At 34.8% G+C, this 15,265-nt stretch overlaps 2 protein-coding genes across 19 annotated transcripts; one reads left to right on the forward strand and one right to left on the reverse strand.

The window, feature by feature from the left end:
* Positions 1-6,544: 6,544 nt before the first annotated feature.
* On the reverse strand, positions 6,545-7,580 carry LOC131598244 (early nodulin-like protein 3). Its single transcript, XM_058870863.1, has 3 exons — positions 7,385-7,580; positions 6,731-7,306; positions 6,545-6,570 (listed from the first exon to the last, which is right to left on the reverse strand). The coding sequence occupies exons 1-3, from the start codon at positions 7,578-7,580 to the stop codon at positions 6,545-6,547; spliced, it is 798 nt and encodes a 265-aa protein (XP_058726846.1).
* A 2,791-nt stretch (positions 7,581-10,371) lies between these two features.
* Positions 10,372-14,497, forward strand: LOC131595770 (uncharacterized). Of its 18 annotated transcripts, none has more exons than XM_058868238.1 (10): positions 10,372-10,661; positions 10,780-10,842; positions 10,998-11,072; positions 11,214-11,279; positions 11,362-11,418; positions 12,274-12,323; positions 12,488-12,553; positions 12,661-12,730; positions 12,856-13,139; positions 13,304-13,483. In XM_058868238.1, the coding sequence occupies exons 4-9, from the start codon at positions 11,229-11,231 to the stop codon at positions 12,901-12,903; spliced, it is 342 nt and encodes a 113-aa protein (XP_058724221.1). In that variant the 5' UTR covers positions 10,372-10,661; positions 10,780-10,842; positions 10,998-11,072; positions 11,214-11,228; the 3' UTR covers positions 12,904-13,139; positions 13,304-13,483. The 18 variants fall into 18 exon arrangements, 11 of the variants coding, with proteins under 11 accessions (XP_058724221.1, XP_058724212.1, XP_058724215.1 ...); XM_058868229.1 differs by having other exon boundaries at positions 12,498-12,553; XM_058868232.1 differs by having other exon boundaries at positions 10,372-10,630; positions 12,498-12,553.
* The last annotated feature ends 768 nt before the right edge of the window (positions 14,498-15,265 follow it).

Raw genomic sequence — 15,265 nt, forward strand, 5'->3', positions numbered from 1 at the left:
TGTTTTAAAGATGGTAATATTATATTTTAAAGAATAATAACTTGTTTTTTTTGTAAAAATGACTAGAGTTTATGTGTTGAATTTTTTTACAATTGAAATTTTTAGTATAAAAGGAATATAAATTTTTTTGTTTCGAAAGTTATGTGCTTTAAAGGTATAAATAAAGATAATTTTGTTTTAGTTTTCAATCAAATATTATTTAGTTATGTGTAATGCTAACGAGTGCCCCAGAGGCACTGGTTAAGAGTTTAAAATGGTATATTTTGCTTATTAAATACTTTTAATAAATATAGTAAAAATTAAAATAATTGACTATTGTAAGAAATAAAAGATATGTTTTTCTTAAAAATACTTGTATTCAATGCATTGAAAGTTTAAATAATAGATTTATATAAAGAATATTTTCTATATTTGGAATCCTTAACGAGTGCCCGAGTGCTAGCATCACCCTTTAGTTATTTATATATTTATGGCTGTTAGACAATGATTTTATTTAAAGTATAATCAAACTATTTGATACAATAGATTGCTAAAAATAATAAATGAATTTAAACTAGTGAGTTAAGAACTTCTTGCATTAATAATTTATTACTCTTCTAAGAGAAAAATTATTTTTTATTTGAAATGATATATTCTTTTTAATATAAAATGATTAGTTAGTAAAACGATAATTTTAATTGATTAGGTAAGTGGCCAAAATAGAGTCTTAATTATGGATGTAATTGGGTTAGTGTTAACTTAATTAATTTGTGTATTTTAAAAGGTTGAAAGTGTGAACTGGATAGACACCTCGTCGAGAGAGACATACCGTTCTCATGTAGCGTAAGTTGAATGTGTTTGACGCATGCTAAGGTAAGGGCACTTTCTAACGATATTATATATGATTGAATGCATATGTGCTGGTATGAATGATTGTGTGCCCGGTTGGGGATGTGTGTTTTTGCTGTGATGTTAAACTTGAGAATGTGTTTCATATGATTTGTTGAAAATATATGAATTGACTTGTGGTTATGATTACATATGTGAAGATTGTGTAAGCACTACTACAAAATTGACTTTAGACAGCACTACATAGACAACGCTTTTAAAAAAAGCGCTGCTATAGGTTCTTAGAAAAAAAATAAGTTAAAACTTGAGCATAAGCGCTGCCAAAGACTTACTTTAGACAGCTCTTCATAAAAGCGCTGCTATAGGCCGTTTGCACAGGCAGCGCTTTTTTTCCAAAGCGTAGCTATAAGTTAAAAAAAAGCGCTTTTTTTCCAAAGCGTAGCTATAAGTTAAAAAAATTAAAATTTTAGTAGAAGCGCTGCTAAAGTCTCACATTGCGCTTTTGAAAAGTGCTGCTAAAGACCAATGTGCTGCCTAAAGTTAATACATAAGCCATATATGCCTTAGGTAATTAAAAACTTCAAAATTTCTAAAATAATGAGAAAGCGCCTACGAACAGGTTTCTTTGTTATTCGTTCTTCTTCTCAAACGTGAAAACCCTAAATCCCAAATCAATTCTCGTTCTTCTTCCTCTCAAACTGAAAACCCTAAAATCCCAAATCGATTCTCGTTCTTCTTCTTCTCAAACTGAAAACAATAAAATCCAAAATCGATTCTCTTTCTTCTTCTACCATTCTCAGTCGGCATTCGTCGTTCTGTGAATAGGAATTAGTTTAAATGTATTTATTTAGTGTAATTACCGATATAGCCCTGTAACCTTTATATATACGAGAAATAATAATGAGAAAAGTATCAAGCCAAGAATTATTGACATGGTATCAGTAGGTTTTCGATCAAACCTGTGAGTTTTAGGTTAATCTTGCCTTTATTCAGCGACACCCCACTGGGTCGCTCTTGAAATCGTCTCGGTAGATCTCGTTTCTCGGTACTTGAAATCATCTCGGTTCTCGGTAATCTCTTCCAAGATTGCGATTCTAATCTCGGGTGCTTACAAATCGTGTTTGCTTTGATCGTGTTATCGTATCGGTGTCGGCAGATATTCTGAATTAGGGTTTTGACTCTGTGTCGGCAATTATTCTGAATTAGGGTTTCGACTCTGTGTCGGAAATTATTCTAAATTAGGGTTTTGACTTGGTGTCGGCGAGTATCCTGAATTGGGGTGTTGATTTGGTGTCGGCAAGTATTTTCTTCAGTGTTCCGTTGGTGTTTCTTGTTTCACGTTAACAAAATTGTTACGTTAACAAAATTGTTCTTAAGTCATCTCTGATATTATGGCTTCCGAAGAAGAGATAGATCATATTTGTGTTTGTTTTACAGGAAAGAATTATCTTGTTTGGGAATTTCAGTTTCGGATGTATGTCAAAGGGAAAGGATTATGGAGTCACTTGGACGATGTCTCTTTGGCACCGTTAGAGACAACTGACTTAGATGCATGGGAAATAGAAGATGCTCAGATTATCACTTGGATTCTCGGTACTATTGATCCTCACATGATTAATAATTTGCGATCTTTTTCCACTGCCCAAGAAATGTGGAACTACTTGAAGCGTATCTATAACCTAGACAATGCGGCCAAACGTTTTCAGTTGGAGCTAGACATTGCCAATTACAAACAAGGCAATCTGTCTGTTCAAGAATATTATTCTGGTTTTTTGAATTTATGGACAGAACACTCTGCAATTATACATGTTGATGTTCCCAAAAGTTCTCTCGCGGATGTCCAAGAGGTCTACAATACTAGTAGGCGAAATCAATTTCTCATGAAGCTTCGTGCAGAATTTGAGGTTATCAGAGGTGCCTTGTTGAATAGGAATCCCGTTCCTTCTTTAGATACATGTGTCGGTGAACTTCTCAGAGAGGAACAGCGTCTTGCTACTCAAGGATCCATGTCTCGTGATGTTGTCATTTCTGAGTCTGCTATGTTTGCATATGCTCCTCATAGTAGAGGTAAAGGTCGTGATATTCGACATGTCCAATGTTTCTCTTGCAAACAATTTGGACATTTTGCTCAGAGTTGCAGTAAGAAGTTTTGTAATTATTGCAAGAAGCGGGGCCATATTATCTCTGATTGTCCCACCCGTCCTCCACGATCAACACAACGTTCGGTGCAAGCATTTTCTGCTAGTACAAGCTCTGCAGTTGGTCCTTCCATCACCAATCCATCTAATGGTGGTGCTCTCCAACCTCAAATAATCCAACAGATGGTACTTTCCGCTCTATCAACCTTGGGAATTCAGGGTAAGTCTTCGAATGTTTCCCGCCCGTGGTTTCTTGATTCTGGTGCATCCAATCACATGACCGCCTCTTCTGAATACTTGCACAATTTACATTCTTACCATGGTAATCAGAAAATTCAAATTGCGGATGGTAATGCTCTCTCTATCACGAATGTTGGTGACCTCAACTCTGATTTTCGGGATGTGTTTGTAGCACCTGGACTTGCTTCCAATTTATTATCTGTTGGTCAATTGGTTGATAATAATTGTAATGTAAATTTTTCTCGTGATGGTTGCCTTGTGCAGGAACAGGTGTCGGGGAAGGTGGTTGCGAAGGGGCCTAAAGTGGGAAGACTGTTTCCACTTCAGTTTATTTCTAGTCATTTATCTCTTGTTTGTAAAAATGTCTTGAATTCTTATGAGGATTGGCATAGAAAATTGGGTCATCCTAACTCTGCTGTTTTATCTCATTTATTTAAAAATGGTTTATTGGGAAATAAAAGTGTTGTTTCTAATGCCTCTCTTTCATGTTCTGTTTGCAAATTAGCTAAAAGTAAAACACTTCCTTTTCCGTCTGGTGCTTATCGGGCTTCCTCTTGTTTTGAACTGATTCATAGTGATGTATGGGGTATGTCTCCTGTAGTTTCTCATGCTCGCTATAAATATTTTGTCACATTTATTGATGATTATAGTCGTTTTACTTGGATATATTTTCTTCGGTCTAAATCTGAAGTGTTTTCTATGTTTAAGAAATTTCTGACATATGTTGAAACTCAATTTCATGAAAGTGTTAAAATTTTTCGCTCTGATTCTGGTGGTGAGTACATGTCTCGTGAGTTTCAAGAATTTCTTCAACAAAAAGGCATTTTGTCTCAACGATCTTGTCCCAATACCCCCCAACAAAATGGGATGGCAGAACGCAAGAATCGTCATTTGCTTGATGTGACCCGCACTTTACTTCTTCAAGCTTCTGTATCACCCCGATTTTGGGTGGAGGCTCTTTCCACAGCTGTCTTCTTGATCAATCGTCTTCCTTCTACGGTTATTGATCTCGATTCTCCCTTTTTTCGTCTTTTTAAAATTCAGCCTAATTATAATGATTTACATACCTTTGGATGTGTTTGTTTTGTTCACTTACCTCCATTTGAAAGGCATAAGCTTGGAGCGCAGTCTGTTCAATGTGCGTTTATGGGATATAGTCACTCTCATAAGGGATTTGTGTGTTATGATGTCACTAACCATCGTTTTCGTATTTCTAGGAATGTGACATTTTTTGATAATCAGTTTATGTTTCCATGTGTTTCTCCTGTCATGAATGATATTGTTACTCTTCCTAAGTTTTCTATTATGCATCAATCTATAGAACGCTATAAACCAGGTCATGTATATGTCAGAAAACACAAACAGCAGGTTCCCACACCCCTTCCCGACGCTGAACCGCCACCTGATCCTGTAATGGTTGAACCACGACTTTCTGGTCGAATATCTCGAGCACCAGATAGATATTCACCAGACAGGTATGATTCCTCACATACTTCTCTGACTGCCACACTCTCTAGCATATCTATTCCTACTTGCTATTCACAGGCTGTTAAAGATGTACGTTGGATAAAAGCAATGAATGAGGAACTTCAAGCTCTTCAAGAGAATTTCACATGGGATATTGTCTCCTGTCCTCCTGATGTTAAACCCATTGGCTGCAAATTGGTGTATTCTGTGAAATTGAATTCTGATGGGTCCCTTAACCATTTCAAGGCTCGCTTGGTTGCCTTAGGAAACAAGCAGGAATATGGAATTGATTATGATGAGACATTTGCACCGGTTGCCAAAATGACATCTGTCCGTACGGTACTCTCTATAGCTGCTTCTAACGGGTGGACTCTTCATCAATTAGATGTGAAAAATGCTTTTCTTCATGGTGACCTGGCGGAAGATATTTATATGACTCCTCCTCAAGGTTTATTTCCGTCATCTAAGGGTGTGTGCAAGCTCAAACGCTCCTTATACGGTTTGAAACAAGCGCCTAGAGCATGGTATGAAAAATTTCGCTCCACTCTACTTGGGTTTTCCTTTACTCAGAGTCAGTACGATTCTTCTCTATTTATTCATAGAACATCTACTGGAATTGTCCTACTTCTTCTGTATGTTGATGATATGATTATTACTGGTTCTGATCATGCTTCCATTCAAAGCCTTAAACAGCAGTTACAAGCAGCGTTTCATATGAAAGATCTTGGTAATTTGCATTATTTTCTTGGTCTTGAGGTTCATTCTACATCCAAGGGCATATTCCTCCATCAACACAAGTATGCCACAGATTTAATTTCTATGGCTGGTCTGCAATCGGCTAATCCAGTAGATACTCCTCTTGAGGTTAATGTTAAATATCATCGTGATGATGGTGATCTGTTGCATGATCCTTTATTGTATCGTCAACTCGTGGGTAGCCTTAATTACTTGACTATTACTCGCCCTGACATATCATTTGCTGTTCAACAAGTAAGTCAATTCATGCACTCTCCTCGCCACCTACACCTGGCAGCAGTTCGACGTATAATTCGTTACTTGAAGGGAAGCTCTCATCGTGGTTTATTCTTTCCTACTGGCGTTCCTCTTAAATTGAGTGCTTATAGTGATGCCGATTGGGCAGGGTGCCCTGATACTCGACGATCTGTCACTGGTTGGTGCATGTTTCTTGGCTCTTCATTGATCTCATGGAAAAGTAAGAAACAAGCGAGAGTCTCTAAATCTTCTACTGAATCTGAGTATCGTGCCATGTCTGCTGCTTGTTCTGAAATAATTTGGCTTCGTGGTCTTTTGGCTGAACTTGGATTTCCTCAAATAGAGCCAACTTCACTTTATGCTGACAATACAAGTGCCATCCAAATTGTTGCGAATCCTGTTTTTCATGAACGCACCAAACATATTGAAGTTGATTGTCACTCAATCCGTGACGCTTATGATGACAGAATAATATCACTTCCTCATGTCAGTACTCAGTTGCAGATTGCAGATATTCTTACCAAGGCTGTTCCGCGTCCACGTCATCAGTTTCTTGTTAGCAAATTGATGCTCATTGACAAGCAACATCAATTTGAGGGGGGATGTGAATAGGAATTAGTTTAAATGTATTTATTTAGTGTAATTACCGATATAGCCCTGTAACCTTTATATATACGAGAAATAATAATGAGAAAAGTATCGAGCCAAGAATTATTGACACGTTCTACTTCTAGGGTGTTGATATCATTCGCCGCGCCGTTCTTCTTTGTCCAAACAAAGAAATAGAAACTGAAACTCAAATCAAGCAACTTGTACTGATTTTATAGCCATTAAGATAATCAATGTGAAATTTACTCATTCTTTGCTATTTATTTTTCTTATTCTTTGCTATGTTCCTCTGTTTCTAATAAGAATAGCTTAAACATAAGCACTTATTCGATAAGCGCTTATATGTATTAGTGGACTCTTTTGATTGAGCATCAGCACCTGTTAGCTCTGTTGAAGGAACAAAATTATTCCCGAACCTAAAATAGTGAGTATCGATGATTTAACTTCACACATACTTGGCTTAATAGTAGGATCAGTAGCAATAGATGAAGTTATTGAAGTTGGTGTGTCAACCTTCTTAGCAACTATAGAACCATCAGCAGTACAAAGTTTACCGTCTGCGGTAAAACTTTTGGACGACATCACTACAGATGAAACTGGTGGTGTCTTCTGTACAGGTTTTTCAATAGTAGAGACTGTTTTGTCAGTCGCAGCAGTAGAATTGTATATCAAACCAACCCAAACCACAACACCAAAACCCACCGAACTTGCTTTCGACTGAGACGGGGGCGAAGCATCCAAAGCGGACTTGTGAATCAGAGGTGGCGACAAGCCACTTACGGGAGACGGGGCTGCAACCACGGTAGGAGGAGGGTTACGATGTCTAACTTCCATGACTAAAACAATAATCTTTTGCCCTTGTTTACAATGATCAATATTGCCAGTGATGAAAAAATACAGACCCGAATCACCGAGCTTGAATCTCGAATCTCCGTCGTCCATCTTTTGTTTTGGATGGTTGATGTTGCAGGAATCATAGTCTTCCTTCTTCACCACAAGAACTGAATCACTTTTTTTATTGTACTTGAAATCTACAATATAGTCAAAATAAAAACATTAATATAAAAACATTATGATTACAAGGTTGAGAAATAATGAATTGGACTTACTGAGAGTGTCATTGACTTGAAACCTGTTTCTCTGGGCCCAACTATTGTAGTAATCAAAAGGTTTGAGATCCCAACCATCTTTACCCCCAACGTGAAACTCTAGTGGTTGAGATGAGGATGAAAGGAGCAACAATGGTGTCAACAGAAACATAAGACCGAGAAACAAAGCCGAAGAAGAAGAAGAAGAAGAAACCATTTTGGTATCTAAGTTGGTGTGTGAAGAATGAGAATGTAATAATTACTGATTAGTATATATAATAAGAATTGATAGAGGTTAGAGTAGATAACCGTTGAGGGGAAATGTATATACAGCGAAAATAATGTGTTTGCTTGCTGGTAGTGGCATCATGATGTATTGGAACTTTGGAAGCATGTCATGAATATATTGGTATTTAGGGTAGTGGGAATTTACTTGAATCCCAAATTAAATGAATTTCTATGTAAATGTTCTACTGTTGAATTGAATCAATCGCATTTAGTATTTAAGATGCTCTATTTTCTCAATCTGTCGTGGTGATTTTTGTTACGCATATCATACTATTGAGGAGGAGTCTGTTTATGTGTTGTTAGCCTAACATAACAATGAATTACTACCTTGAAAGAATCATTATTCTCTCAGCAAAGTGGGTAATTGAAGCTTCTCTCATGTTATTGTCTTTGTCCTTATTCAATAAATTATATTAAGAAATATATAAATGTCTATGGTGTCAAAATATATCTTTATGGTGTCAAATTAAATTAATAGTATCTAATTTAATTTTCTAATGGCTATGGAATTAGTTTAAGAATTAGTGTGACAGCAAATGGAATAATGCCGCAGATGCTATCGGTAGCGTGAATATCAGCTTAGTGAAAGGTTCTAATTTTTAAATAGCTCACTTTGATGATTAGGTAGTTGGTTACTTAATGATTTTTAGGGAATTTCTACACCACAATTAGCCTCTGTGTAGCTTTTGTTGGGCATTAGCTTCTTTTACTTTAATAGATTTCAATAACAATTAGTTATATTTTAGTGATTAATTCTTAGTTCCATGCATTTTAAATTAAACTATTTAATCTTTCCTTCCAGAAAATGAATATTGGCAATCAGGAATTTTTACTAGCACAAATTCATATTCATTTAACATTTTGAATATAAATGGGTTGCCTTTGCTGTGCATTTGTAATCGCTACTGTTTAACTATTTTCATACTCTAATATTAATGTAATAATGTGGGGAGGAAGGCTGATAGTCTGTGAGTGAAACAGAATATAGCATTTTGTATGTACCATTAACCACCATCACTGCTTATATTAAACTTTCCATATTTTTCTTTTACCTTGTTCTGAAAGCCACAAACCCCACATATATTGATTACTTCTGGGGACTGTATATATGTAATTGATGATTAGAACGTACTCCCTCCGTTTTTTATTATAAGTCGTTTTGGAAAAAAAAATTGTATTTAAATATAAGTCGCTTTACAATTCCAATGATATAATTAATGCTATTTTTCCTATTATATCCTTAAATATTTATTATTCTCTCTCCTTTTAATTATATAAATTTATCTTCCATATATCATTAATGAAGGATAATTTTGTAAAACCTTCATAATTTCTCATTTTCATACAACAATTATTATTTTTCTTAAACTGTGTGAAAAGTCTAAAACGACTTATAATAAAAAACGGAAGGAGTAATTTAATTGATTTTGTGAAATAGTTGACAGACGATGAATAAATGAAAAGGTGTTCATTTAATGTTTATTTAGCATCTTAGTAATGTTCATAAACTGTATAATGTTTATTTAGCATCTTAGTAATGTTAATAAACAGTATTGTTTTAAAATCAATTTTAATATAAATCTAATTCTATAACTAGTTTGAAAATATAGTTAGTTTTAATATAAATTCAATTCTCCTTCAATACCAACTTAGGGTTAATCATATCTAAACCGGATGAAGTCATGGCGTATGTACTCAACCGTTTTATGGCTAGCATAAATTCAGAAAAGTTGTTCTTTTTACCGTTTAATACTTGCAACAGATTAGACTTTAATTCTAAATTCATCTATTATAATTTTTCATATTTTTACATTGTGTAGAAAGTTTTCATCTCACATTTGTTTTGCCTTACAGTGGACATTGGTTGTTGGTCGCGATTAATCCTATCAGTGAAGTTGTATATTTTCTGGATTCCTTACAAAATCCAGTTAGTACATACAAAGCTATGAAGAAGTTGGTTGATATGTAAGTGAGATTGTTCTAAATATTCGTGTGTATATTTATTTATTTATGGGAATTGTTTTAAATTATGTGTTTATGTGTTATTAGCGTTATACAAGTTTTTCGAGCACAAAGAGGAAGTCAAGTACCAAAGAGTAAAGCCAACAACATCACATGGATTCGAGTGGAGGTATATTAATTAATTATCACATTTTTTATTATATCAATAGTGATGATACGTGATAAAACTTAGGCCTTATCCATATTTTCTTTCCATGTGTAGTGTCCTGGGCAGCGTAATGAAGTAGATTGCGATTTTTACATGTTGCAGTTTATGATAGAAATTCTTCTTTCGAATCAAATAGAGATTCCGTCCAAGGTATCACTACTAGAAATTTGGCCTACGGCCACGCTAAAATTTTCCACAGCTCAGAAACTGTGGCCACATATATGATTTGGCCATGGTTATCAAAGCGTAGACGTATGTTATAGAATATTGAATCCGGAGTGTAAAACTGTGGCCTGTACTTCAACTACCACGGTTAGACAACTGCAGATATTTTTAGTCGCAAAAGGAAAATCGCGGCCTTAGAATTTTGACTACAAACTGTGGCCCAAGCCTAAAAAATTTTATCGCGTCAAATTTTCCCTCTTTTCGTTTCCCTCAAATTTTTTGTTTCCCTCCTTTTATTATTATTATTATTATTATTATTATTATTATATTAAAAATTAAATAAAAATTAATTAATTAAAATGAAAGAAGAGACCCAAGTATCAACTTCAAGCAAAAGGAAACCAAAATCCAGCGTAAAACCCTAATCCCAATTGTTCAACCTTCAACAAACCTGGAAACAAAATCCTTCTCCTCCAAATCCAACCTGATAAAAAATTGAAAAAGTATATACAAGGATCCTCTTTCTCATTCCTTCCTCGCGTAACCTAATTCCTCCTACCTTTCTCGCGTAACCTAATTCCAACCTCCTTCCTCGCGTCTCCTATGTTCCACTTCTCTGCGGCATTCTTCGATTCTCCGTTTCGGTACGATCCTCTTCTCCACTTCTCCGCTTCGGTACGAGCCTCTTCTCTGCTTCTCCTCTTCTCCTCTTCTAACGTTTCTTTCATGATTTTCTGTTACAAGGATGCATGTAGTTCATCTGCGTTGATCTAATCTAGATTTTGTTTTGCAGATTTGATTCCTTTGTTGAGGTACCAACAAAAGCTTCCCGTTGTCAATTATTTGTGCTAACAGGGTAGGGTTTCATTTTTATCTGTATTGTTATAACTGTTGTGTTTCTTAAGGTTACATTTTGTTAAGGAGATTTGAAACCGAGTGGGTTGAGGTGAGTAACTAAGCTTGAAGGTCTTGACAATGAGAGTGGTACTGAGTAGTGATTTTTTGTTGCAGGATTGGAAAATAGGTCAAGCTTTTGGATGCTGATATTAATTATTGAACAATATTTCTTCTTTTTAATGTATATTTGTGAGTATGTTGGGGTTGGTTCTTCAATAGTATGATTCTATTTGCAACTCGGCTAAATCAAAATATTAGACCTATTTGATTGAAGAACCAGATTTATTACAAAGCATGCCCGGAAAACTAATATTTTATTTACTTTTTTAGGATGATACAATTACAATGAAGAATGATAAAGGACCGGAGCTGCATAAAGAGAGATTCAAAAATAAGGTAAAAAAAAACACTAGCATTTCAATTTTCAGACAATGATTATATTGATACTGTAAAGTTTAATATAAATCTTGAATGGCAGAAACGTGGAAAACAAGTTTATGTTTCATTTCCGCCTCCTCCACCACCGATAATCGTGGTAATGTATTTTGTACTAGATCTATTTTTCCTTTGTTTCACTCAATTTGAGTTTATGTTTGTAATCTTAGTTAGTTGGAATGGACATGTATTGGATTAGGCTAATTTGCGTGATATGAGCTGGTCATATTGATCATTCTGCTAGAGTCATGAAAGTGATAACATGGAATAGGTCTTTCAAGGGTGTGTCAAACGGAGAGGGTGCTATAGAACTGAAATTTCTCTAATGTATGCTCTACCTATAGCTTTTTTGATCTCCCTTCCCTGGTCTTCAACAATATTCTGCATCTCTTTTGTGATTTTTGTTTGTTGTTTGTTTATTTTTTATTACTAATACATGTTTAACTTCAATCTCTCGGGAAAACGAGGAAATATTTGAAAGGAAGGGTGCATAATACATTTGATTCTTTCTTTTTTGACTGCGATTATCTTGTTGGAACGCTGCTGAAGAAGCAAGGTTAAGGGAGGAATTTGAGAGGGAGGGAAGAAAACTTCCTCCTAAAGAAGAGTCACAAACTTTTGATTCAAATGTAATCACGCCTGGCACCGAATTCATGGCTGTTTATCAATTGCACTTCAATACTATTTTTTTAATCATTTCATGGTTTGTTATAACTACTTGATGTATTTGAGTAATATGCTTTATTAATCATGTAAATTAATCATGTGCTATATGTTTTACATTTATAACATGTGTGTGATTTTCTGCATGTCGATTGCTACAATGGAGTAGTCTCTAAACCTCAGTTGGTATCAGCTACTTATTGAAGTTTTATTTTCAAGTGGAAATTACACCATATCGTATTTTAAGAACCTTATAAATCTATGATTTAATTGCTTAAAAAAGGAATTGCAGGTTTTATGTGTGCATTTCCGACCCTCTGAAGATGCTCCTGCTACTCTGTGGTGAGAAATACTTATGAATAATAGTCTTGAAATGTATGACAGGACACCAAAAGAAATCTAAGCACTGGAAGAATTGAAATGCTTATTTAGTTCATGATGCTTTTTAATTGAGCTAATGATTTTGTATATTTTTAATTTTTTTTTTGTTTACTGTTGTTTTCCAGCTTTCTGCAGCCGGCTGATAGTAATAATACAGAGCTTCAACAATGGTTGTGCAAGGAGAAAGTTAGGTAGGTTACTTGTATGATATTTCGTAGAAATTTTTCAGGATGGATATTAGTTTCTTTTAGATTTAGTTGTTTCTGTTTGTAAAGTTTTTCCCTTGATGTGTTTGAAGTAACCGGCATCGTGTATTTCATTACCCTAATTATGATTTACCATTTCACATTTGGCATGCTACACACAAGGTGCAAATCTTTGAGTGCTTGAACCTCCTTATGCCGAAAGGCCCCAATTATCTATCAGAAATGACAAGATGATCTTTTTAATTGAAAATCAATAATTCATTGATGACTTTTTGATAGTGTTGCAGGCAGACTTCATTATCTTTATCTTTACAGGGTCTTGTGAGTATTTTTAGTACCTCGTTCTATAGCATTTCATGTGACAAAGGGAGTAAAAAAGGAGGAACTTGCTACCAGATTGACAGAGGCAGACCTTTCCTCATCTACCATAAAACGACTCAGTGAGCTTGAAGAAAACGTTGGGAAGTTAGAGTCAAAACTCAATGTGATGCCTCCTGAGAAAGAGGAGCTACTGAATGTTGCAGTTTGTCGTGTGGATGTCGTGGAAGCAGAGCTCATTGCAGCGAAGAAGGTAACTATGTTTCATTTCAAATCAAATTATATATCATGTATAATCATTTTCCTACATTGTGAAGGAATTTTTTAACTTAAGGTGTGCATTATGGTATTAGTGTATGCTAGATTGATCAGCAATTTGTTATGTATGTAAAGCAGTGTGTTCAACTTTCTAAACAGGCTTTGTACGAGGCTTTAATAAGACAAGAAGAAATTTTGGCTTACACAGACAGACACGGAAAAAGCAAATTCAAGGCAAGTCAAAGGTTAAGGCATTTTTTCTAGTTTATCAATATAAAGTAATCAAATTATTGTTATGCTTCATGGGAATTCTTTAAAAATGTGTTCATTTTGTTTGTAAAGCAGTGCTGGAAAAGTGACAGTGTACAGGACAGTTAGTGGCTATCTCTCACTTTGTGTGTGCGCGCGAGTGTACGACTAGGAGATTAGATTGACATGTACAATAATGTTGATTCTGTATGATCGTTTTCAATACTTCATTTGAATGCTTGGGTATTGAATAATATTACATCCACACATGTAATGACATATACTGACATATTTATGTCAATTTGCTTGTAATATTAATCTTGGGTATTGAATAATATTAATCTTCAGTGTGTTCTTTATCTTTTCTTGCACTTTATCATTATCACAAGGTCAAAGTTCTCACCTTGCTAATGTTTTTGATAATGAAGATGATAAGCAAAGATCTTTTTACTCTTCTCTTTGTGTACAAAGAATGGGATGCTCTGCCTCGGGAGAGGAGGAATAAGTGGTGTTGGGAAAACAGCATCAATGCTAAATGTATGATAAATGGTGTTGATGTTAGGTATAGTTTGAATTCTGTTAGTGAAGTTAGTTTAGAAGTTAAACTATTTTCTTCTTCTTTTGAATATGATTTGTGGGCTGCTGAGTGGTTGTGTGCAGGGAGTTGATTTTTGTTTGATGTGCATTGTGTTGTTATGGTTGGCTGGATGAATTTTAATGTGCCTTCACTCTGATTTTTTGTCTTAAGCAAGTGTAGGTTCTGACTTTGGTTTATGTTTTTTCTATCAAGTGCAGGGCTATTGAAGGCTTTCTTGAACTTTTTCTTCTGTTGTTTGCAAGAAAATGAGTCTTGGAAGAGAATGCAGTAGCTGCTGAAGAAAAGAAGTGTGATAATAACTGTTTGAGAAGTAATGGTAGATAGCTTAGGGATTTATAATTTGGGAAGTTAGTTTTAGATGCATAGGTTCTGTTATTGTGGATTCAGTTTTCTGTTTGAGAACTACATGGCAGCTGGCTAGGTTAACATGTATTTTCAATCATTCAACAAAATATTGAAATATTTGTATCATTTGATGCAGCTGGTAATAATTATTGGTTTTTGATTATTAATACATGTGCATTTATATATATATATATATATATATATATATATATATATATATATATATATATATATATATATATATATAATATGATACAGAAATAAACTGTGGCAAGATTAATGATTTAGAATGCATAACATATAACCACGGTTTTAAATAGGTGGTCATAACCAAACCGTGGCTATATCTTAAACTAATATTGTGTCGTAAACATTAAAATGAAACCGTGGCTTTACCATATAGTCACAGTTTTTAAGTCATGGCAAGTACAAACCGCGGCCTTAATCAAGCTACCTAAACTGTGGCCTAAAAAAGCCACGGTTGTAAAAAAGGCGTGGTCTATACCAAAAAACCGTGGACTTTACTTTAGGCCACGGCCGTATACTCCACAGTTGGATTTCCGTGGCCAAACCGTGGCCTAATCGTTACGCCACGGTTATTTTGCATATAGCCTCGGTTTTCTGGGCGTGGCAGGAGGCCTTTTTTCCTGTAGTGTATGGATTTCTAACTTAAGAGTTATTTTAATATTTAACACATATTTCTCATATAATTAAATAGTTTTAACTTAAACATACCATGTTATATTATTTTGTAGTACTTTGATGACTTCAAGTGTGCTACTTACTCAAAATCTAAGTTGGATGAACTTTAGGAGGAGTGGTGTCAATTCATGATTGAGTTGAAAGTTGTATAGGTATATTGGAATCTTACTATAATTGATGAGAATTTTGAGTATAGCCAAGTGCATGTTGCAATATTTGATTTATCT

The sequence above is a fragment of the Vicia villosa genome, linkage group LG4, assembly GCF_029867415.1.
Source record: "Vicia villosa cultivar HV-30 ecotype Madison, WI linkage group LG4, Vvil1.0, whole genome shotgun sequence".
Classification (NCBI taxonomy): domain Eukaryota; kingdom Viridiplantae; phylum Streptophyta; class Magnoliopsida; order Fabales; family Fabaceae; genus Vicia; species Vicia villosa.

What these genes read in the sequence shown, in the direction of transcription:
- LOC131598244 (XM_058870863.1), bottom strand. Translation starts at nt 7,580, where the DNA reads ATGGTTTCTTCTTCTTCTTCTTCTTCGGCTTTGTTTCTCGGTCTTATG. An exon ending in TCAAGTCAATGACACTCTCA is followed by an intron (nt 7,307 to 7,384) that starts GTAAGTCCAATT and finishes ACTATATTGTAG; the next exon opens with ATTTCAAGTACAATAAAAAA. An exon ending in TGATCCTACTATTAAGCCAA is followed by an intron (nt 6,571 to 6,730) that starts GTATGTGTGAAG and finishes TATTCTTATTAG; the next exon opens with AAACAGAGGAACATAGCAAA.
- LOC131595770 (XM_058868230.1), top strand. Translation starts at nt 11,229, where the DNA reads ATGAAGAATGATAAAGGACCGGAGCTGCATAAAGAGAGATTCAAAAAT. An exon ending in TTGTGCAAGGAGAAAGTTAG is followed by an intron (nt 12,554 to 12,660) that starts GTAGGTTACTTG and finishes ATGTGTTTGAAG; the next exon opens with TAACCGGCATCGTGTATTTC. An exon ending in TTTGGCATGCTACACACAAG is followed by an intron (nt 12,731 to 12,855) that starts GTGCAAATCTTT and finishes ATAGTGTTGCAG; the next exon opens with GCAGACTTCATTATCTTTAT.